Consider the following 24,785-nt stretch of genomic DNA (forward strand, 5'->3'; position numbering starts at 1 on the left):
GCTGGGGAGCCCCAAAGTCGCTCCGCCCCGCCGCCCAAGCCTCCCCTACCTGTCGCGCCTCGAGAGCCCGCGCCTGCGCCGTGAGCCCGCCTCCCGGAAGAAGAAGGCCCGCCCCGCCCCGCGTCCCTCGGGCTCCGCGCTTTCTTCCGCCCGGCTTTTGTTTTCATTGGCTGGCGGTGCGGTATATAATCACGTCACTTCCGCTTGCCTGTCCTTTCCGCGCTACCCAGAAAGGGTCCCATACGGCGTTGTTCTCGGTGAGGTCCTTTTGCGGTCCCCTGCGTGTTCCCCGGGGCCACCTGAACTACCTTCCTGCTCGCTCTAGGGGTGCGAGGGCTGGGGACGCGGCCCTACAAGCAGAGCGGGCTGGCTGGGTTCGGGCGCTCCGCATCCGCCCGCGCCACGCACGTGGCCGGGCTGGGCCCGCGCGCTCCCGTGATGCCCCCGGGGCGGTCGGAGGTCGCGCTCGATTCCAGGCATGGGGCTGGGTTGCGGTCCGAGCTGCTGGGGGACGCGGGGACGCTGCGCTGCGCCACGATAGCTTTGGTCCCCGACACCTCGGTGGTGATCCCAGAGGCCCAGGCGTCATTTTACACCCACTTCCGGGGCTCGTGGGTTTTCCTCTTTGGCGTCAAGATACTTGGCAGGATTTTGAGGGAAAATCGTTATTGCATCAGGGAGAAGTTAATTCCTACGTGTCCACCTACAATCTATTTGAATGTAAATCTGCGCGCATTTCAACTCTTGCTCTCGAACATGCCTGCTCCTCTCACATCTGGTGGTTGTCTGCTCACGGATAACTTGAACTTAACTCCTTGGTACCTTGAGAGGTGTTAAGTCTCAATTCACTATTTTCATTTCATTTAATTACCTAGTTTGCACATCTCCACATCACTCTCTCCAGCAAGATTTGTGCAGTTATGTGTGTAGCACAGTATGTTCAGTTTCATCCCCCTAGCCTGGAAGCTCAATCTAGAAGGTGAGCTAGGTTGCATTTAAATATGAAGTTGCTTGACTCGAGTAATTAGAATGCACCTGTTCCCCTACCCCATTGGAATGGAAGGACCTACATTGTTAACTATTGTTTTTTCAGTTCCCACGTAACTTAAAGGGAAACATTCACAATGTCCGGAGCCCTGGATGTCCTGCAAATGAAGGAGGAGGATGTCCTCAAATTCCTTGCAGCAGGAACCCACTTAGGTGGCACCAACCTTGACTTCCAAATGGAACAGTACATCTACAAAAGGAAAAGTGACGGTCAGTCATTGGTTTTAGCTGTGTGTGTGTGTGTGTGTGTGTGTACACGCACGTCAGCCATTCCTGCTCTAAGGGTAAATTTTTGACCCGGCTGTTTCAATGGGTAGTGCTGAGTGAAGTAGTTTCTGAGTCTGACTCGAAGGGCTGTCTACTAAGTAATAAAACCAGATCCCTAGATTGGAAACTGGCTTTAAAACTAAAAGTGTTCTGATTGTGGTCGGAAGGAAAGGTTTCTGGGCTCCAGTGGAAGAGTATGGCATATGCTGGGTTATGGGACTTGAGTTGGGTCATAAAGGAGGTGTGAGATAAGGTTACTTCCCATAGTGTGTTATATTTTGTAGATGCTGATACAGGTTCAGTTGAATTCTGGAGAAAGTAGACCAAGAAATGGGAATAAGCAGTTTGGCTTGGGAGGTACTAGAGGGAAGATAGGTTGTGGGAAGATTGTGGAAGGCATAGTGGTGGGTAAAGCAGTTAATCAGCTTGGAGATAGAGCCCCTGAGGGATTTCAGCTTGGGAGTGGCGTGCTGTGGTTGAATTAAGGCAGATAAAAGGGAAGAGTGGTGAGAGGCCAGGCAGTGGACAACAACTGGTAGGAATTCACATGGGGGCCTGATGGAGGGTTATTGCAGGGAATGAAGATGGTGCCCTTGGCCTACTGAATCAAGGCCGCACACTATTAAAGCTCAGGGTGGAGGCCAGTCTTGGCCAATGAACTTCTGAGTGTCGGAAGTGTGCTATATCAATGGCAGGACTTTCGCTGACACCAGTAGAGCTTGCTCTATGACTGGAGTTTGGTAGTGCTCTCTGCCACATTCAGCTGTTCAGAAGACTGTCCATTTGCAGAGCTAGGTCAGGTGCTTAAAGCCTCTGCTGTCACTAGGCATCTACATCATAAATCTGAAGAGAACCTGGGAGAAGCTCCTGCTGGCAGCTCGTGCCATTGTTGCCATCGAAAACCCAGCGGATGTCAGTGTCATATCGTCCAGGAACACAGGCCAGGTTTGTGGAGCAATCTGCTTTTCATGATCAAAAATAAAGCTTATAGACATTTTGGGATGTATAGAAGAGTGTAAAAATAACCCATGATTTTACTACATAGAAATGCAGAATTGCTAATATTGAACATTTTCAGCACGTACATATACCACTTGACAGCTGACGGTATGTTTAGCTTCATTTTTCATGTCATGTATTTTCTTGTGCCGGTAAATTTAGAGAAATGACCTGTTTAAGTGGCTCATCACATTTTATGGTAGTCAGATTTTTTTATATTTAATGAAGTATTGGGCCAAACACTTTTTGATGTCAGCTGCAAAGTCTTTCAGAAAGATTTTCTAAGAGTATGGTACTAATCCTTGTATCGTTTGAGTCTTCGTAAGCAAGAGTGATAGTCTTCACCACCTTAAATAAAAAAACAGCTTTTTTTCCCCCATGGCCAGTGAAATAAAACTTGTTTTTTGCCGTTCCTATTTTGACAATTTTTTGTTCTTTTTCTGTTGAGAAAACTCAGATTTTGTAAGAATTGATTTATAAGAGCTCCAACAGGATTTAATTCACCCCATTTCTCATTCTTAGAAAAAAGTTTGACCTGGATTTGAACAGAGCTTTTAAGATCATGTGGGGAGAATTCTTTTGTATTTTATTGTTTAGCTTGCCAGTAAAATGAGTTTCCATTAACTTCCCTGGTGTTTTTGCATTTTTTGGGGGGTGGGGAGGTGGTTCCCCAGGGACTGGCTTGTACCTGGACCCCTCCAGTTTGGTGCACGGTAGTAGAAAGACACTGCTGTAGAATGAACTTAGTGACTGCTCTCATGCTTCCCTCAGCAAAAGTTTACTAAGCATCGACATTGATCTAGGCAGTGTTGCTAGGTGCTTGGGATGTAGCAGGAAAACCACCAGTCTGCCTTTTGGAAGGGAAACAGGAAATGATAAGCTGTATGGAAGTAAAAGGTAAGGGGAGGGTAAAAAAAAAAAAGCTGGGTGTGTTTCTGCTCTCAGTTGGATGGCTGTGAGATCATTTGATTAGAGGCCGGAAGTGCTTACTGGTTACTACACAGTTGTGTATATTGATCCATTTAGTTTTATGACCCTATGAGTAATTTGCCCAAATCATTCACAGAGTGGCTTACTTGGTACTAGAAATCAGGCAGTGTGGCCCTGTCCTCCATTGCCTGCCTCCCACATGCACCTGACTGGGAATCGAGCCCGAAACCCGGTCATGTGCCCCCATCGGGTATGCAGCTGGCCAGGGTTGGTGCTTTCATTTTTGAGCAATGGATACTTGTGGGTTCTGGTTAGATGGGCCATCTCTGGAGCACTGCTAACTCTTAATGTTAATTCTTCAGCGAGCTGTGCTCAAGTTTGCTGCTGCCACTGGGGCCACTCCTATTGCTGGCCGCTTCACTCCTGGAACCTTCACCAACCAGATCCAGGCAGCCTTCCGGGAGCCAAGACTTCTGGTCGTCACTGATCCCAGGGCTGACCACCAGCCTCTCACAGAGGCGTCTTACGTTAACCTGCCCACCATCGCTCTGTGTAACACAGACTCTCCTCTGCGCTACGTGGACATTGCCATCCCTTGCAACAACAAGGTAACTGCTTTTTGATCTAAGCTGGATCTCGAGAGTGAGCGCTCCAGAAGCCGTTGGGCTTTTGTCTGCACATTGTTAGAGCTTGGAGTTGAGGCCGCTGGTGGCCGGTGGACTCACAAGTGTAGGTAGTGTGCTACATGAGGGGCAAGATTTTTCGCTAACACCACAAGGGTCTCTGGCCCAATGAGTGGAGTTTGATAGTAATTCTTGCTACAAGTGTGATTTGAATGTATGAGAGCTTTAAGGAGAGAGGAAAACATTTGGAACATGGTTTGTTTTCTTCTGCTTTTCTCCATATTTCTTGCTCTACTTGGGCCTCTCAGGCATTACTTGGCCTTTCTGTTTTCAGACCAACTTGATGAATCCTGATGTAAGATCCTAAAAAGGTGGGTTGCATATGGTTCAAGTTGGTCCTGTCTGTCACTGGTCTCAAAGCCCTCAATCACCCAGAGATAATAAAAATAATAATCAGTGTTCAGGCACTCATCTTGGGGTATTTCATTTTGTTGCCTAGGGTTGAGGCTTGACAAATACTATCTAAAATCTCAACCAATCAAGGTTGAGAACCATTGATACATTGAGCAGTTTCCCTTGTTATAAACACTTTTATACTAAGAGACGTGTCTGTCCTCTTGGTACCAAGGACCTAGGTGATGGGTGGCAGGTTAGGCGGGAGGGGGAGGTACATGCTGTTTGGGGTTATCAGGTGTCACTTTCTAATATCCTGGCACTCTTACAGGGAGCTCACTCGGTGGGTCTGATGTGGTGGATGCTGGCCCGGGAAGTGCTGCGCATGCGTGGCACCATCTCCCGTGAGCACCCGTGGGAGGTCATGCCTGATCTTTACTTCTACAGAGATCCTGAAGAGGTAAGCGTCCTCCGCAAAGGCTTATGGTCACATAAGCGAATTGGACATCTTGGTCTGTGCTTGTTGCAAGTAAAATGTGTCAGTCCCTACGAGCTTTTTTTTTTCTTTTTAACCAGATTGAAAAAGAAGAGCAGGCCGCTGCTGAAAAGGCTGTGACGAAGGAGGAGTTTCAGGGTGAATGGACTGCTCCGGCTCCCGAGTTCACTGCTGCTCAGCCGGAGGTGGCGGACTGGTCCGAAGGTGTGCAGGTGCCCTCGGTGCCCATTCAGCAGTTTCCTACTGGTACGTACAGTAAACCTTCGGTATGACGGACTAATGCAGGCGAGGGGATGTCCGTAAAAGCAGAAAGTTCGTTATATAATAAAGTGGGTTTCCCAAAGGTGTGTGTTAAAAAAATTGACAAACTTGTTTACCTTGCCTGTTTCACTTATGTAGACACCTTTGTGTAATGAAGAATGTATGAAAAGTTTAATTTCTCAGAAGTTTTCTGTATGTATTACAGTAACTTTAAATTTATACTGAACAGGTCTAGTAAATGCACACATTCACCTGTCACGGAGAGTAAACAAATGGCGTACGGCTGGGGCGTGGCTTAGTGCAGCATCGGCAAGCACGTGTTAAAGCTGCTGCAGACTGTTCGACAGCAACCAGCTACCATGATGCAGGGCGATCATGTGCTAATCATTCACTGAATGTTGTTTATGAGCCGTGACTTGGATTTAAACATGTAGACTATAGCTGTAGATCTGTAGTAATTATTTTTTCCAACTTAGGGCCTATTTGCTAAAATTTATTTTTAAATATAAGTGAATTAATAACAAAAAATAACCTGTTAAATTAGTTATAAGCAGATCTTGGTTAAAAGCATTTTATTTTGCCCTGGCCAGTTTGGCTCAGTGGTTAGGGCGTCGGCCTGCGGTCCGGAGAGACCGGGGTTTGGTTCCTGCTAAGGGCATGTACCTCGGTTTGTCCCCGGCCCTGGTTGGGTCATGTGGGTGGCAGCCACTCGATGTGTCCCTTTCACGTCGGTGGTTCTCTCTCCCCCTCTCCCTCTCTCCCACTCTATCTAAACAAAATATCAAAAAGTGTTTTCAGGTGAGGACTAAAAACAAAGCGTTTATTTTTATTGATATTACAGAGAGAGAGGAAGGGAGAGAGAGATGGAAACATCGATGAGAGAGAACATCGATTGGCTGCCTCCTGCATGCCCCCCGCTGGGGATCAGGCCCACAACCTGGGCATGTGCCCTGACTGGGAATCAAACCAGTGCATGGGTCAATGCTCAACCACTGAGCCACACCAGCTGGGTGGTTAAAGGCATTTAAAAACAAACAGGGTGTAAACTTTCACATACGACATGCAGAACAGAAATTACATTCATTAAATCCGAAGTCTGTTAAATGAGGTCCACAAAAATGAGTGTTTACTGTATCATGATACAAGTGCATCAAACTGGTGGTTTGTATGTCTGTTTTTCAGTCTAACTTGAATGATCTCTGTGACCATATTAACAGGTCCGTCCCAATACATTGTAGCTGTGCTAATAACTAGAGAGAGTGAATTCAGGTGCATTTGAACTGGTCTGGTCTGGCCTTGCAATGTGTGTCTGATAGGATGCAAGGCAGATTGCTGGTGGCAGGGAGGTGACAAAAACAGTATGGGAGCAGAGCTGATGGCTTTTTTTGGTATTTTCTTAACAGAAGACTGGAGCGCTCAGCCTGCCACTGAAGACTGGTCTGCAGCCCCCACTGCTCAGGCCACGGAATGGGTAGGAACAACCACCGAGTGGTCTTAAGCTGTCCTTCCACAAACTCTTAACAGAATCGAAATAAGGTTGACGGAAAATAAACAGTTTCTAAAAGTTGTGTCCATTTATTTCAGTTTTTCACTCCAGATCAGATGTGCGGAATTACCTCAGGTGTCTTGACATCAGTTTTACTAGGAAGCTCACTGTAGGTAAAGTGTATTGCTTTTCAATAGGGAGTTTTCCTGAGCTTCCTTTTTGTGTAAGGGTCGTCTGTGTTCTGGAAATAGATGTGAACATGAGTGGTAACCCTAGACATACTGTCCAAGTTCTTGATATTCCTGACCCACGTTAACATCTGTATTGGTGAATTCTGTAGGGTCCAGATTTTAAAGTTAATTGGGTTCCATTGACAGCACTACTGGTTTGCCAGCTGTGTGGCCAGTGTAAGTAGCACCTGGCATTGAAGACCCACCTTGGGCAAAGGTGGGATATAGCCTTCAATTCTGGAACCACTGGAGGGGCCACGGCCTTCCCCCGCCCTGAGACCTGTTTCCTGTCACCTGGTCAGCTTGCCTGCAGGCTCTGGGAGAGGGTTACACAAGTGGATGCAGATTCCTTGGGCTCTTGCATACTGCTCTCCATATTTGCCATTTTCTGTGCATTTCAGTTAACAATGTGGCCCTCTTCTGATGTCACTGTACCACTGGGCCCTATTGAAGACCATGTCTTGAGCGAGGATAGAGTGGTGAAGTGATTGGGGTTTGAGGAGCTTCAGTGATTTACATAGGTTCATTCACCGCACCCTTGGGAATTTATGAAATGTCCAGTGGCGCAGAGGCAGTGAGGGGCCCCACAGCTCAAACACTAGCTTCGTGGAAAGTGCCACTGGCTGTGCGTGGGAGCGAATTGGGAGGAGTCAGCTGTGTCTTTCAGAGCTGTGCGTGGAGCCCAGGATGCAAGTGGGCAGCAGCACCTGATGTCTGGAGTTGGGGTGGCTGAAAGCAGGCGTAGGTGGGGGGGAGGCGGGTATAAGGACTAAGGGAGGGATGCAGAGCTCGTTTGTTGCTTGTCTTGGGGTAGAGGAGGCTGTTCAGGGAACAAGAAATAGGAAAACACCGACAGTTTCACCTGTGCCAAATACACCGTCATCCACTGACCCCTGTCTGCAGCGGCTGACCCCTCCAGGTCTACGCAGCCCACCGAAACTATGCCTCAAGTTTGAGTCCTGTGTCTTGGTGCCCCATGTCCGATCTGGAAACTGCTGCATTCCTCCTGTTGGGGTGCTTGCCCTCTGGCGCTGCTGCAACAGTATCAAACAGCCTTTTTGTCTTCCATAGAATCCACTTTTGGGGAGGAGACAGGGCAAGGTTGTGTTGTACAGCCCAGAGGGAGCCAGGCGATGCTAGACTTGGACTACGTGGTGGGTGTAGCTTGTCCAGGGCATCACCCTCTTCACAGCCTCCATGAGATTCCCATCCTGTTCCTCATGTCAACAGCTGCTAACAGATTTCTGCTACAACCCAGAAACATACCCCACTCGGGCCTAATGTCTCACCTGTGCGTGTAAACTTCACGGCCTTTCAGTCCTGCTGTTTGAGGGCCCTAAACAGAAAATCCCAAGTGTCATCTGGAAACTGCTTGGGGGTGGGACTCTGCTCCAGGTTGTGTCTTCCTGGGAGGGGACCTTAAACTAGACCTTGGTTCTTGAGTTCAGCTAAGAATTTAGAGCCATGTCGGCCTGCGGTCTGGAGAGACCCGGGTTTAGTTCCTGCTAAGGGCGTGTACCTTGGTTGCAGTTTGTCCCCGGCCCTGGTTGGGTCGTGCAGGTGGCAGCCACTGGATGTGTCCCTTTCACATTGATGTTTCTCTCTCTTCCTCTCCCTCCCACGCTATCTGAACAAAAAATGGGAAAATGTCCTCAGGTGAGGATAAAAAAAAAAAAAAAATGTAGAGCCATGAACTCAAATTATACAGGAAAGTTGACTTAGCAGGAAACAAGTTCCAGAGGCATAAGAAGGGCCCTTGGATCTTAGTGGGAAGCAGGCAACCTGCCTGGTGGGAGGGAAAGTGCTCCAGGGAGAGGAGAGGAGAGCTCGCCCTGGGGGAAGGCACCCAAGGGCTTGAAAGCGAAGGGCTTTTAAGGCTGTGGGATTTTAGGGGAAGTCCCAGGAGAGGATCTCAATAGACTATTTCATCAGCTTTCCAGGTGGGTCGTTACTCATCACAGCTGGTCCTGATGTGACCCGGGGGGACACCTGCCTGGACTTGCTTCTTCTCGACCTGAAACAGGCCTAATGCTTAGAGCTTGCAGTTTCGCCCATTGCTAGGCACCCGGGGCCATCCGCCCTGGTGACACTGCACCTGGCCGGTCATTCCTGCTCTGCTCATGCCTGTGTAGATGCAGACTACAGAGGGTAACCCTGTTCAGGTGGAGCTAGTGGTGGGGGGGGCGGAAAATTTGGGAGTGCCCCACCCTTGGGGGTGTTTCAGCTTTTCTTCAAGTCTGGTACTGTAAGAATTCACTGCTCCAACCTCCTCTCCAAAGCCACCTGCCCAGACCCCCAGGTCCAGATTGTTAGGCTCAGGCAGGCTGGGGGCGGGGCGGGGCGGGGTGCTCACAGGGAGCTGGGAGCTTCTGGCCTTTCTGCTATTTTTTTTTTATTATTTTTTATCCTCACCCGAGGACATTTTTTCCATTTTTCGTTCAGGTAGAGTGGGAGGGAGAGAGAGGAAGAGAGAGAGAGAGAGAAACATCGATGTGAAAGGGACACATCGAGTGGCTGCCACCCGCACAACCGACCAGGGCCGGGGACAAACTGCAACCAAGGTACGCGCCCTTAGCGGGAACCGAACCCTGGTCTCTCAGGACCGCAGGCCGACGCTCTAACCGCTGAGCCAAACCGGCCAGGGCGGGCCTTTCTGCTATTAATGAGGCATAAATACTGCACTTCTAAAGTTCACTTAACTTTTCTTCCTGGCAATGATCTGCTAGCAACATGTATCAGCTTCCTGAAGGTCCATTCCTTCTTTCTGGAATTTATTTTTTATTTTTATTTATTCTTTTAGAGAGACATTAACGTGAGAGAGACACTCATCGGTTGCCTCCTGCACGACTCATACCAGGGCCAGAGATGAACCACAACCGAGGTACATTCCTTGACCGGAATCGAACCCGAGACGGGTCTGCGGGCCAATGCTCTAACCGCTGAACCAAACCGGCCAGGGCTACTTTCTGGAATTTAAACTGAATCAGAAAATTGGCAACATAATCATCCTTTGCAGTTCCTTCCCTGCAGTGGGACTTGGCTCTCCTTGAGGACAACCCCTCTGTCCACACTGAGACCCCCCACAACCATGGCAAAGGCTGAGTTTTGTACTTTCCATACCCAAGGAAGAAAGGAAAGGGGGTCTTCTCGATGATAAACTGACTCTAGGATGTCCCTTCTGTGCGCCCACAACCTGGCCAGCACCATGCTCCTTCCTTTGGCCCAGTTCTCCAGCTGTACCCGACGTGAAGAAAGCCAGAAGCCCGGTCCCGGGACTAGATGCCTGTACCCTGGGAGGGCATCTGTCTTCTGGGTGCTGCCCGCCCACCTGCAGGCCTCGGGGGCAAGTGCGTGTACTTGTGTTTGTTGGTGTGGCTGCCCTGGGCGGGGGGCGGCAGTGTGTTCAGCCGAGGGGGAGGGCCTCAAACTAGCCAAGCAGGAGAGGATGCCAGGTGTGGACATGGCCCGAGCGCCAGGGGGGCCCTCTGTAGGGAGTGGAAGAGAAAGACACGCTGCTGCCTCTCCCAGACCAAGATCATGGTGCTGCCCAGAGGGCTCTGGGGAGGGGACACTGGCCAACAGACCACGATGTTTTCTCTGGCCTCAGAAAGCGCTTCTGCAGGGAAGAGGGCCCCCTCCCACCACCCAGGAGAGCTGAGATCTCCTGTTCTCCTTTGTTGGGTCCGTTCCCCAGTGCTAGTCTGACAGGTAGGGTGGGTTGGGGAAGCAGAGATGCTGAGCTTTATGAGGTGGGGGAAAGGTACTTACACAATAGGAGCCCCATATGCAGGTAGGAAGGGCAGGGTTTGGACAAGATTGATGGGCACTGACTTCCTCTCCTGCCCTTTGCCCTGATGCCCAAGGCCCAGAGGAAGGGCTCTGACCTCAGACAAGGGCACCACTGACCTGGAGAGGAGCTGGAACTCTGATTTGGGTCCAGAGAGGGTCAAGCTGAAGCCCTCCCACGCCTACTGAGCCTCGGGATAGGAGCAAGCCAGGAGCCGGTGATCTCCCTCAAACTCCTGTGTCTGCTCCGTGCTCCCTCGTGAACCAGCCCCCACCTCACTTCTTCAGGCCCCCTCCCCTCCCCTCAAGCCCCTATTTCCCATGTGACATTCTAGTTTGTTCCCAATCCACTCAAGGACGTCTCCTTCTGGCCCTGGCTGGGAAATAAACATGTATGATTTTACCACCAGTATCAGAATTGGATGGCTTGTCTTCGGAGAGCACTGAAAATGGATCTGTCTGGTGGATCATTGTAAGTCCATCCCAGCCAGCTGCTGTAAACAGCAAGCAGAAATGGCACGTTGGAAATGTATGAAAGCTGGGCCCTTTGCGTATTTTGCATGTGGGAATATGGACCGCATCGCAGAAGGCAGGCTTTTCATCTGAAACCACATGGAGATGCATCGGCGAATAAAGAGATCCCTCAATAGGGTGGGTGTCTTCCTTTATCCTTTAACTTAGTGTTCTCTTCACAGATTTCTCCAGCAAAGCAGCCCCTCCCCTTTCAAGCTGGAGGAAAATACAAAGACAACTCAAAGCTCCTGGGGTCTGGGAAAGCAGCCCAAACAAGGAAGAGTGGTATTTTGTTAAAAGCTATTGTTTTTCATTTAAAAACATGAGATTTCACTCCAAAATACATCATTTTATTCCTGAAGTCTCAAGTACCCCTGCGACCCATGTATTCTCTGGCACATAAACAAAGCTTGCACATATTCTTGAAACTGCAGAATTCTAATGTTGTTTGGGAATTCACACAACACAGCATAAACATTTAAAATCCGGGATAGGAGAAACTTCCTTTTTATGTACCGTGCCCGCCCCCCCCCCCCCCCCATTTCCAACATTTCTAAATAGAGGAGCAGCTCCATGTTTTCTTCCTAAAATTCGCTGAATATGCAGAAAAATTAGCAGGTGAATTTGAAACATAAGAAAATCCTGTGGCAAGTTGTATTTTTGCAACAGCAAACTACCAGCTGAGGTCTTTTCTGTAATGCCAATTTGAATGATTAAATATCAACAATTAGTAATGAATTATATTAACTGTAGAATTATTGTTAAATTGTTAGGTGTGAAAATAGTATTGTGGTCACTTAAAATAGTCATGCTAAGGCCCTCTCCAGTTTGGCTTAGCAGTTAGAGCATTGGCCCTCGGACCAAAGGGTCGTGAGTTTGATTCCTGGTCAAGGGCACTTACCTGGGTTGCAGGTTCGATCCCTGGTCTCTCTCACATTGATGTGTCTCTTTATCTCTCTCTCTCCCTCCCTCCCTTCCACTTTGTCTAAAATAGCAATGGAAAAATATCCTCGGGTGAGGATTAACAAAAGGAAAAGTCATGCTTTGTTAGATTCATACAGTATATAGTGCAGATTTGCAGGTGAAATAATATGACGGTTGAGAGATTATTTTAAAACTTCTGACCCTCACCCTCCTCCACCACCAAAAAAGTATGTGTGGATGGGGAGGGTGAGTGAAAATAACAAAGATAAATTAAACAAGAAAAAATATTGATAGTTTCTAAAACTAGGTTAAATAAGAGGGTTCTGTCCCTAATTTTGTATATATTTACATATTTTTCATAATAAAAATAAACTACCAAGTCATGTTGAAAAATGGCAATTCACTGAAATTTACTGAGAAAAAAATAAAATTGAATTAACCAATATCAAATATTGAAATGAAAAGACCATCAACTACAGCCTCCACGATGACTTCCTGAAATAAAGACTGTTCCAACCAGAGTATTTTGTTAGTTTTTGGTTTCTGGCCTCATGTTTTTTTCTTAAACCAACCACTGCAATTAAGTAATATTCAAACTGTTAATTTGTGAAGAGATTGGAATTCCATGTTATAAAATGGCTATGATCTAGACCTGCTATGCTCAGATCTCTATGGAGGCTGATGGCATTTGTAATTAGAATGCAAAATCACACTTTGTGTGATTGACAAAGACACTGCAGATGCTGAGAGATGTGACAAGGTCCTTATTTGCATGCCTGGATGCCCTGCCTTTCAGTATTCATTTCTCCCAATCACTGGACCCATGAGACCAAGTCTATGACCTCATGTGTAAGGACTTAACCACTTTGCTATGTATCACTGGAGATGGACATGCGTTTATTTGTAATCCTCAGATGCTCGAGCATAAAGTTGTTTTCCTCTAGTAATCAGAGAATGTTACACATTTCTGCCATTTAGTATATACTATGTGCATCATCTGTTTATATTATTACTATTATTTTAAGCAAAAGGAAAGTTTATTTGAAAATAGACTCCTCGGAGTGGGGAGGGGACCCAAGTGAGTTGCCCTTGTTTATATTATTTTTAAAAAGAGCATATTTCACCTTGGCTGGTTTGGCTCAGCAGTTGGAGCGTCGGCCTGCAGTCCCGAGAGACCCGGGTTCGGTTCCCGCTAGGGGCGCGTACCTCGGTGCAGTTTGTCCCTGGCCCTGGTTGGTCGTGTAGGTGGCAGCCACTCGATGTGTCCCTTTCACGACGATGTTTCTCTCTCTCTCTCCCTCCCACTCTATCTGAACAAAAAATGGAAAAATGTCCTCGGGTGAGGATAAAAAAAAAAAAAAGAGCATATTTCTTGAAGCTAATAATACACTACAACTGAGGGACAGGGTCACACCTTCATATGGAGCACCTGTTAATGAACTTTCTAAGGCATGTCTAAGTGAGAATTCCGTCATTGCATGGGTGTGTCTCACATACCTGAAGAGATCACAGTAGTGCACATGGGGTGTGCACAGGGCAGGCCTATAGAAATTTGTGTTTTATTTTAGTAATCACATTTTTATTAAAAATTTTTTTTGTTTTGTTTATTGATTTGAGAGAGAGAGGAAGGGAGAGGGAAAGAGAGATAGAAACATCGATGAGAGAGAACATTGCTTGGCCGCCTCCTGCATGTCTCTCCCGTCCCACATAATGAGCCCCCGGCCAACCCCTCATGGAGGCTCTCTCCACACCAACTCTGCGACATCAAACCGCATGCCAGGTCCAACCACACCCACCACGCCCCAGCTCACCCCACCAAACCGCACGCGACTCTGCCAATGTGGCTCCCACCACAGCAACCGTCCCCCCCCCCACTCTACCTCACCACATATGCCCCAAGCCAAGCCCACAGGCCATGAGCAGAGCTGGGGTGTCTGCGAGTGTGGAGATTGGTGTGGGTTTGGTGGGTGAGTATGTGTGTGCGTGTACTATGGTTGTAACTTAGCTTTTGTTCAGATTTTCTTTCACCCTTTGTTCTGGTCTTTGTTTTTGTCTTTGGCCTTTGTTTTGTCTTTGTTTCACTCTTTGTTTAAATTTTCTTTGGCTTTTGTTTGGTCTTTCTTTAGCCATTTGTTTAAACATTGTGTGGCCTTTTTGTAGTCTTTGTGTAGCTTTTGTTTTTAAGTGAATCTTGGCTGAGAACCCATCAAAAACACCTTGTGTAATGAAAAACCCGGATATATAATCTCTCCCTATATATTCTGCATGCATTGAGTAGCCTCAACCTCCCCAGGGCCCGGGACATTCGTGGAACCTGGTTCACACCACAGCGGCCACTTGAAGGTAAGAGGATCCCACTGGTTTTCGTCTTCCTTCTGTTGTCCTTGGTCTCCGGTAGCAAGTGCACATTCGTGTGTGGGCTGTTTCGTCACCTCCTGGGGAAGCCTGCTGTGATAGCCACCAAGCCTGCCAGGACAGGACAGGATGGAGAAAACAAGAATGGAGGACACCAAGGTTATCTGCTGTGGGCAGAGGGCCCTGCTGGAATGTTCTGGCAAATGTCTGGAAGTTGTCAGAGCCTGGGAAAGGGTCCCTTACCCAGATTCCAGTCTACAGCCCCTGTTCCTGGAGCTAGATCATCGGCACTATTGGCTTCTTTCTCTCTCTCTTCTTTTTTAATTTATCATGATTTGAAAATGAGTTTTTCTTATCTAGGAAGGCCTTCCTTCCTACAGCCGGGTTTATGTGTGTGTGTGTGTGTGGGGGGGGTACTAAGAGGACAACAAAGCCCCGTCTTGGAACAATTTTGGCTGCTTAGAAACCTTTAGTGGAAAGACGCTCACGCTTTGTCTTGAACAGAATCTCAGGAATCACAGAGGTTTTCTTCCAGTTTTGTGGTTGATAGAAAAAGGAATGACAAGATCATGCGTCAGGGGAATCAAGTCATGAACTTGGCTCACGTTTGAGGAAGAAAATGGGGAAAGGCGTTTTTAACGCTCTGTGAGGAAGTCGGACTCCTGTCCGGTGTGCGGCTGTTTCGTGTTTGTGCAGAAGAGCAGGCGGACGCCTTGGGGAAGGGGTTTGAAACATTCTCTCTTGTGTACAGAGAAATCGCTCACGGTACACAAATTCCAGACGTACCCGCGTGACTCGAATGCTGACCTGTTACTACATTTACTTTCTCGTCCTTTCTCTCTCTGTACACACATACACATTATTTTTTCTGAGCCACTTGAAATTAAATTACAGACGTGATCAAAGTCAGAAGATTAACATGGAGAAAACACTATTATCTAATCTACAGACAACTGCGTTTCCCAGAGATCAACCCCGGATCTTGACCCACTTTGGGGGTTCTCCTGACCCACTTTGGGGGTCACGTCCCTTTATTCTGTTCGCGTGCAGCAGGACCTGAGGCAGCTGCTGTCTTTCTTGCCGTGACCGTTTTTGAAGAGTTATTTTGTGAAATGCCTTTCTATTGGGGTTTGGTCTGATGGTTTCTCATGATTAGGTCCAGGTTATACAGTTTGGGAAGGACTATGCTTGCATTTTATTTTATTTATTTTTTATTAATTAATGTTTGTTACAGATGTTTCTCCTTTCCCCCCAGACATCCCCCTCCCTATCTCGCCCCCCATCCCCACCCAGCATTGTTGTCTATGTCCATTGGTCACACATACATACATATAAGTTCTTTGGTTTATCTCATCCCGCCCCCACCTCCCTACTCTGAGGTCTGTCAGTCTGAACCGTACTCCTTTCTATGTCTCTGGGTCTATTTTGCTCATCAGCTTTTTCTGTTCATTATATTCCACAAATAAGTGAGATCATGTGGTATTTGTCTTTCTCCGCTTGGCTTATTTCGCTGAGCAAAATACTCTCCAGGTCCCTCCATGTCGTCTCAAAGGATAAGGTATCTTTCTTTCTTACAGCTGCATAGTGTTCCATTGTGTATATGTACCGCAGCTTTTTTATCCACTCATCTACTGATGGACACTTGGGTGCTTGCATTTTAGACTCACACTTGAATCTGATGCTGCAAACTTTAAAAAAATATATTTTTCTTTATTGATTTTAGAGAGAAAGGAAGGGAGAGGGAGAGGGAGATATAAACATCAATGAAAGAGAACATAGATTGGCTGCCTCCTGTATGCCCCCCACTGGGGATTGGGCCCACAACCTGGGCATGTGCCCTAACTGGGAATCAAACCGGCCACCTCTTGGTGCGTGGGTCGATGCTCAACCACTGAGACACAGCGGCTGGGCTGATGCTGCAAACTTTTATTCAAGCTCCTATGTATCTACTAGGTAACTAGGATTTTACATGAGTTCCCAAAATCTTATAAGAAAACACAAAAATGGAAAATCCAGGACTTTTTTTTTTACCGATAATTCCCAAATATTCACCAAAAGTATATAAGTGCTGTCCTTTATATATAAATGGTAATTATGATGATATATACATGAACTTGATAAGTATATAGTGAGGTGTTGAATCTAGATTCTTTGTGTGTATTGGATTCATGTCCACTACTCTATGACTGAGTATTCATGTCATAAATGTGATCCTTTCCTTCTAAGCAAAACCATCTGCTGAAAACAGGTACAGGTCAATACAGATCTGACCTGAATAGCCACTCCAGGCTCGCTGGCCACCTCTCGCATTGGCAGGGACCTACTAGAAGGAACTTTTGTTTTGTTTGCCTGTATGTGGGAAATCTTGTTTGGAGGTGGCTGGCAATTTTATCATTATTAAAATAAGTTTTTAGACATGCAAGTATAAAGCATCCATCATTTTTTTCTCAGAGGAAACTCTGAAGTCATCGTAAATCTGAATGAGGGGGAGTCGATTAATTTGTTATACGATCTTTGTAGTTAAGTGACTGTATTATGGCTTTAACAGGACTAGTCCCTGGATGAGGTAGATACATGTTTTTTTCCCTAAATATGAAATCAGATGAGAAGTCTGGGGTTCTGCACATGGTGCTATTTAATGTTGAGGAACTCAGCTATTGGGAAAGTGTAGCATTTGCTATTAAGATTGCCTTATGTGGTCCACAGAAGTCACCCTGGAGTTTGAGAAAGTGCTTTCTGCTTAAATGGTTGTGTGTTCCTATGATGGGCCTGCTGAGGTGGAAAGTAAGGGCCTCCTTCGCTCACTCAGTCAAAATAACTGTGGGTGGTCAGGACACGGAAGGCTTGGAAGGCCAGGAGGGACTTGTGGATGGGAGCTGAGTTGCTTTCCACAACCTGGAAGTCTGCTAACCCTCAGATTAGGTTCCATGGTGTGGACTCCAGGAGTGACCTCTTGCACGGGCTGTGAAGGCCATTCTCAATTCTGGTTCTTCTGTTATCATGCATTAGATAAAACATGGTGTTAGCTGTGCTCTGGGGGTTAAGCGATCAATATGTTTTAAAATGTACCTGGGATTTTGTTTTTGGTTAGGTATGGTGAGGCCAGCAGAGCAGTTCCCTAGAGAGGGCATGCCAGACCACACAGGGCCAGATGGGGAGCTCTAGAGTCGGCCAGGAGCCAGAAGGAACTAGGAAAATGTGGGCAAGAGACTTCGTTGTATCTTTGCGTAGGGTTGAATGAGCCAGGCAGGGTAAGGAGGCTAGGCAGGTTTAGGATGGACGAGTTTAAATAAGTCCAGTGGGCTCTGGGGTGTAGGGCTGTCCTGAGTCATCTGGTACTTGGCTCTAGGATGATCAGGATGGAGGAATATTGGCTCAATCTGTGACAGTTAGATAAAAAGTGTAGTTGGTGTGTTTAGGCTCTGGATTGGTTGGTTTGAACATAAGAGGCACACTCACGGAGGAGTAATTTACTGTCTCTAGAAATTAATTAGCCTTGGGAGGAGCATTCTCTCCAGGATCAGCAAGGCCCCAGATGCAAGAGCATCAAGAATACAGGAAATAAAAAAATATAGTTAATCCATAGTCAGTGTCCATGTATAGAATGAATGGGCTTAGGGAAAAGGGAGCAGCATAATATTATTATTTTTTTAATCCTCACCTGAGAATATATTTTTCATTTATCTTCAAATAGAGTGTGAGGGAGAGAGAAAGAAACATTGATGTGAGAGAGACACATGGATTGGTTGCCTCCTGCAAGACCCAACGAGGACTGGGGATTGAATCGAAACCAAGGTACATGCCTTTGACTGGAATGGAACCCACGACTCTGGTCCACGGGCCGATGCTCTAACCCCTGAACTAAACTGGCCAGGGCTGGGAGTAACATTTTAGCCTCAGAAGCAAGAGCATTTGAAAGTCAGGACATCTGATATAGACAGGATCATGGAATGTGTATCTATTTCTAACGGGAGCCCCCAAATCAGTGATAAAAATAGAAGAATGGATCTTCCGTGATCCAGTGTGGATATATACAGCAGTGAGTATATTCGTTTTATATCACTGTGTAACAAGTGACCTCAAACTTAGTGTCTTAAAACCACACGCATTTATTCTCTCGCAATTCTCCAGAGAGCCCAGCAGGCTTGGTGCTCCGCTTTGAGTGCCACAAGGCTGAAATCGAGGTGTCTGCAGGCGCTTGGGGAGACTGCATCCAGGCTCCGTCAGGGTGTTGGCACAATTCATTTCCTCACAGTTGTAGGACTCCGGTTGCTGGCCCCCGCCATCTTCAAGCGATGTTTAGCTTTTATTATGCTCCGAATGTCTCTAACCTTTTCTTCTGTTACATTTATCTGATTCTAGCTGAAGAATCATTTGGCTTCTAAGGGCTCATGTGATTAGATTGGGCCCACCCAAATAATCCAGGATAATGTCCCTATTTTAAGGTCTATAACGTTAATTACATCTGCAAAGTTCCTTTTGCCATGTAGTTTCAGCAATTAGGATTTGGAAATGGATTGGGAGAGCCATTTCGCCTGCCACAGGGTGTTTATAATTAATGTAAATGCTGAGTACTTGGTTAAGGTGGTATTGGCCAGATTTCAATTCCATTATGAAATTGCTATTTTTTTGTTTTTAAAAAACATATTTTTCCCCCCTTTATTGATTTTACAGAGAGGAAGTGAGAGGGAGAGAGAGATAGAAACATCGATGAGAGAGAACATCAAGTGGCAGCCTCCTTCATGCTCCCCACTGGGAATCTGGCCCACAAACCGGGCATGTGTCCTGACTGGGAATTGAACTAGTGGTCAACCCATGCACCAAGAGGTCGCTGGTTTGATTCCTGGTCAGGACACATGTGCAGGTTGTGGGCTCAATCTGTATCTCTGACTCCAATCCAGTACACTACAAGATATATTCCAGGATTCCTCTTGTCCTTATTTGTAACTTCATTCTCTGACAGAAAAAAGTTTGATTCCCATTATCTATAGCATATTAACTTATTTGCTTAATCCTAGTGTCTATATACAAAGAAGTTTTAGAGTTGCTAATCTATATTTCTGTGAGAAACAAATTTATCAGAAATTGACCATTTATTTTGCAATTGACCATTTTTGTATAGTTATTTTTTTTCTTTAACCTTATAGTATCTACTTAAAACAATGATTTTTTTCAAAGTTACTTAGGTCACTTCCTTTCTTTCCCATCTCTTCAGTGTGGTTATGTGATTAATTTGTAATCCAGTTAGATCCATTTGTCACAGTCTGAGCTCCGTTCTGTGTTCCCTCTCTTTCCCCACATTCTAATTTATGTTTTTGTTAAATTTTTTTTTTTTTTTTTTTTGTGGTACGTGCCCCTAGTGGAAACCGAACCCGGGACTCTCTGGTCCGCAGGCTGATGCTCAACCGCTGAACCAAACTGGCCAGGGCTGTTTTTGTTTGATTTTTAAAGAACTTTACAAATTATTTTTAAAATGCCTCATCTTGTCACCAATTCTCTTCATCTTTCCTCTACTTTCTTTAACATATCAATAATGGTCATTTCCAAGTCTGCTTCTATTGACTATTTTTTCTGTTGATTTCAGTCTCCTTTTCCTATTTTTGTCTGGTAACTTTTATCCTATGCTGAGCATTGTAGATTACAGATTGTAGGTTATAGAGGTTCTGGGTTATGTTAAATTACTGTAGTATCACCTTTATCCTGTCAAGACTGGATTTTAGGTGTTGTTAGGGTAGACCTGTTTCATCTTTGCTTTTACTCCTAGACATGGTTTCTATCCTAGGGTGAGATTCTTTCTGGGATCTCAACTGGAAGTTTGGATTATTTACTAAGGTCTCACTATGTCTCTCCAGTAATGTGTGAGCTCTGGTATTTCTTCTCAGTTATCAGCCTCTCAGCAACTGTTTTTATCCCCCCCTTGGGCTTCCCACAGTCTCATCTTGAAATTGCACAACTTTGGAATTTGCCAAATCTGAGAAAAATGATATCTGTTTAGTTGTTTCCTACATTACTCTTCCCTCTACCCCTTCCCAGATACCTGCAGTCTATGCAGTGCCTAACTCTTATCTCTGTTTCTTCCTCTCTCTGCTTGAGTTCTTTTCCCCTGCATAGCAGTTTGAAAAATATCTTCAGGGAGAAAACAAGGATAAGTGTGGGGTTCACCTCTGCTACTTCCTTTCTCTCAAGGATCATAGCCTGGAAATGTTTGCCATTCAATGCCTGCAAACAATTACTTTACACATTTGCTCAGCTTTTGTGGTTGTTTCCAATTAAAACATACGTTCAATACTTGCTACTACGTTATGATTGTTCAATTTTTTTATTTAAATAAAAGTGCTTGCAGAATTATTGAATTTCAATTATTCTGTCAAGTAGGTAGGAGAAGAGGAATATGTTCATCTGATTTGACAGAGAAATCTTCCAAAGATTTACGAAGTTAGTTACACAGAGTTGTCAATTGCATCATTGTCACTAGAAACACAAATTATCAACTAAGACAACCAGAGTTACAGGTTTCATTTGGAGGTAATTTTTGTTTCTAGAATCTTCATAATCTTATAAGACCCTTTTATTCAAACAACACTTCCAAAATTTGATATATATTTAAAAGAATTGGACAAATGATTACCAATAGTCGCATAAATCTTCAAATTGCATGGGAAAACAATATTGATATTCTAAAACATCAAATGCTTTATCAAATTGGATTCCTTCATTGAGTTTATAATGCAACAAAAACATCTCTCTTCCAGAGCTGTAGGAGAGAAGACAGTCCTTCAACTCCTTTCTTCAGATGCTTTACTTAATAGTGAAGACTTGCATTTTTAGAGCCAGACTCAGAAATTTTATTTATTTCAAACATTTGATTTATTAGTGTTATAAGCAAACACCAAGTTTGTAGAGCTCAGATTTACTAGGAGAAATGACTAAAGATTTTTTGCTTAATAACAGCGAATCAACTGGACATATATAGCATTTTCCCTCTATAATGATAAGATTGGCTTTTAAAAGTTTGTATGTGGGGGACTTCCGGTCAAGATGGCGGGTAGGTAAACGCGGTATCGCGTCCTCCCACAACCACATCAAAGTTACAACTAAACTACAGAACAACCATCATTCAAAACTGCCTGAAATCAAGCTGAATGGAAGTCATACAACTACGGAATTAAAAAAAAAAAAAAGCAGCTACATCCAGACCGGTAGGACAGGCGGCGCGGCGGCACGAGGGGTGGCGGCGGCGAGACAGGCTGGTCCCACACCCACATGAGGCGGATAAAACTCAGGAGGACGCCTCGGCTGGGAAGGTCCTTCCTGAGGACTGAGGGGTCCCCGTCCCACACCAGGTGCCCCGCTCAGGGTTCCAGTGCCAGGAAGAGAATCCCCATAACTTCTGGCTGGAAAAACCAGCGGGAACTGAGGCTCAGGGAGGCTGAGGCGGCTGGAGCCCCAGGCAGCTCCTTAAAGGGCCCGCGCACGGACTCGGACTCTCTCCCTCTAAGCTCGGAGGGGAGGCAGCTCGAGGGGCACCAGAGACATACAGGGAAGAACTGAGCTGTTTGGCACTGGAGCGAGGGCTGGAGAGGGGGCTTCCTCGGGGACAAACGTGCTGTCAGAGGCCTTTGTTCCCTTTGGTGAGCCCTTCTCTGGGGCCGCAGACAGTCGCCATATCTGGGACTCCAGCAACCTGGCTCACACTGGTAGCCCCGCCCTGCTGACTCCCTGAGGCCCCGCCCCGCCCCACCCAATTTTCAAGCCCACCCAAGCTGTTGCCACTTGCTTAACCATAGGATTGGCCTGTCTTGGATCCTGCTTCAGGTTTTTCCTAAATTGTTTCAAACGAGCAGCATCGGGTCTCAGCGAGCCCCATACCTCTCATTAAGTAATACACAGAAACAAACACAGGGAGGCAGCCAAAATGAGGATACAAAGAAACAGGTCCCAAATGAAAGAGCAGAACAAAACCCCAATAAAAGAACTAAGCTAAAGGGAGATAAGCAACCTAACAGATACTGAGTTCAAAATACTGCTTATAAGGATGCTCAATGAACTTAGTGAGAACCTCAGTGAACTTAGGAAGGGCCTCAAGAGCATAAAAAAGGACCAGTTAGAAATCATAGATACACGTTAGAATTAAAGGAGGCATTAACTGAAATAAAGAATAATTTACACAGCTTCAATAGTAGAGTATGTAAATCCAAGGAGCAAACCATTGATTTGGAATATAAGGAAGCAAAAACTCCCCAATCAGAACAGCAAAAAGAAAAAAGAATCCAAAAAAATGAGGATAGTGTAAGGAGCCTCTGGGACAACTTCAAGCATGCCAACATTCACATCTTGGGGGTGCCCGAAGGAGAAGAGCGAGAACAAGAAATCGAAAACCTGTTTGAAACAATAATGGCAGAAAACTTTCCTAACTTGGTGAAGGAAACAGACATACAAGTCCAGGAAGCACAGAAAGTCCCAAACAAGATGAACCCCAAGAGGCACACAGCAAGACACATCATCATCAAAATGCAAAAGGTTCAAGACAAAGAGAGAATCTTAAAAGCAGCAAGAGAAAGGCAGCTAGTTACCTACAAGGGAGTACCCATTAGGCTGTCAGCTGATTTCTCAAAAGAAACTTTGCAGGCCAGAAGGGAGTGGCAAGAAATATTCAGAGTGATGAAAACCAAGAACCTACAACCAAAATTACTCTATCCTGCAAAGCTGTCATTTAGAATTGATGGACATATAAAAACTTTCCCAGACAAGAAAAAGTTAAAGGAGTTCATCACTACCAAACCGTTATTATATGAAATGATGAAGGGTCTTTTTGAAGAAAATGATAAAATGTATGAACAAACAAAATGGCAATGAATACATATCTATCAACAATGGAATCTACAAACAAAATGAACAGGAAGAACAGAAACATTCTCATAGATACAGAGAACATTTTGTTGGTTGCCAGTTGGGAAGGGGGTTGGGGGAATGGGTGAAAAAGGTGAAGGGATTAAGAAGCACAAATTCATTGCTAGACTGACAAACCTCAAAGGGAAAGGGGTTGGGGGGGTGGGAAGAAATAAACCAAAGAACTTCTATGCATAACCAATGGACACAGACAATAGTGTGGGAAAAGGTGGGAGGGGGGTGGGAGTGGGGAGGAGGGGGTCAATGGGGGAAAAATGTGGAACATCTGTAATACATTTTACATCCAAAAATAAAGATTTGAAAAAAAAAAGTTTGTATGTGAATTTGTGATTACTGTGTGACTTCCCTCTATTTCTCAAATGATGAGCATTTGGATTAATCATCACGATCCTTCCCAGAACTGTGAGAGCGAAGCTCTCAGTACAACACACTTGGATGAACTACAACCTAAGTAACCAAAACATTAACCAGAGCATATTCTGCTGCTTCACTTTTAGGGGGGAAAAAAAAGAAGCAGATGATACCAAGACAAGCTCATAACAGAGACCTCTTCACCAGATGTGTACGGATGAAAATACAGGTACAAATGAATCTCTTATACTCTTTTGGACCTGCGTCTAGATTATTGTATAATGATTACTACTTCAAAAAGTCCAAGTAGAATGCAGAATCAGCAAAAGACTGAGCAATCAAACTTTTAATAAGAGTTAAACACTTTTTGTTTTTTTTTAGTCCTCACCTGAGGACACTTTTCGATATTTTGTTCAGATAGAGTGGGAGGGGGAGAGAGAGAGAAAGAGAGAAAGATCAACGTGAAAGGGACACATCAAGTGGTTGCCACCCTCACAACCCAACCAGGGCCAGGGACAAACTGCAACCGAGGCACGTGCCCCCAGCGGGAACCTAACCCAGGTCTCTCTGGACCACAGGCCGATGTTCCAACCACTGAGCCAAACCGGCCAGGGCAAGATAAACAGTTTTAAAAAATGCTTCCAGGTGTTTTATAGTTTGGGGAGTAGAAATTTTGGGAAAAAAAGATAAAAACAACAACAAACCACATGTGTTCATCAGAGACACTATGGCCTAAGCCACCAGTTGTCTACCTTTATCAAATCCATGGCTCCTTTATTCATTTATTCATTGTCACATTGTGGAACTTGCCAATACCTGAAACTACCTCATCTCCGATTGAAAGAGTGCAGACATCTAGGATCTCATTCATGACCTTCCTTTTCTTTCAACTTGCTTTCTCAAGCACCCTACTGCAACTGTTCTTCCAACAGGTACTTCGACTTGCCCCTTCACCTCCCCAACCATTCATCCTCACCCTTTCCTACTTCCTACTGTCTTCCTATTATGGATAGATTCTAGGATCCATCTTTCAAGTATTCTCTTGCAAATTCTCTGGCAAATCCCAACCGTAGATGAACCTGTCTGTCTTCTTCATGGCTGCACCCAGGCTGCTGAGAACAAATGGAGAAAAGCACAATGGGGGAGATCGATACCTCCACAAATTGATGGTCATTGAGCTCAGCGAGGTTCTCAAAACTCCTTGGCAGGTTGGT

The 24,785-nt window shown here is 45.6% G+C and overlaps 2 protein-coding genes and 2 non-coding genes across 8 annotated transcripts in view; all 4 read left to right on the forward strand.

Moving 5' to 3' along the window:
- Window positions 1-181: 181 nt before the first annotated feature.
- On the forward strand, window positions 182-6,584 carry RPSA (ribosomal protein SA). The gene is made up of 7 exons (XM_036267096.1): window positions 182-257; window positions 1,094-1,257; window positions 2,141-2,259; window positions 3,606-3,851; window positions 4,591-4,719; window positions 4,836-5,001; window positions 6,420-6,584. Exons 2-7 carry the CDS (start codon window positions 1,125-1,127, stop codon window positions 6,512-6,514), a joined length of 888 nt encoding a protein of 295 aa, XP_036122989.1. The 5' UTR covers window positions 182-257; window positions 1,094-1,124; the 3' UTR covers window positions 6,515-6,584.
- LOC118633640 lies at window positions 1,926-2,075 on the forward strand. Its single transcript, XR_004960200.1, has one exon. It is a non-coding gene; the product is annotated as a small nucleolar RNA SNORA62/SNORA6 family (small nucleolar RNA).
- Window positions 3,916-4,069, forward strand: LOC118633639. The gene has a single exon (XR_004960199.1). It is a non-coding gene; the product is annotated as a small nucleolar RNA SNORA62/SNORA6 family (small nucleolar RNA).
- Window positions 6,585-14,247: 7,663 nt separating the features above from the next.
- Window positions 14,248-24,785, forward strand: part of LOC118633614 (myelin associated oligodendrocyte basic protein) — a 41,312-nt gene continuing 30,774 nt past the window's right edge. For 4 of the 5 annotated variants that reach the window (XM_036267551.1, XM_036267556.1, XM_036267555.1 and 1 more), the window contains exons 1-2: window positions 14,248-14,298; window positions 23,718-23,800. The gene's annotated coding sequence lies outside the window, so the exon portion shown is untranslated. The remainder of the gene's footprint in view (window positions 14,299-23,717; window positions 23,801-24,785) is intronic. The other variant, XM_036267552.1, reaches the window with a different exon arrangement.

The sequence above is a fragment of the Molossus molossus genome, unplaced genomic scaffold, assembly GCF_014108415.1.
Source record: "Molossus molossus isolate mMolMol1 unplaced genomic scaffold, mMolMol1.p scaffold_m16_p_18, whole genome shotgun sequence".
Classification (NCBI taxonomy): Eukaryota; Metazoa; Chordata; class Mammalia; order Chiroptera; family Molossidae; genus Molossus; species Molossus molossus.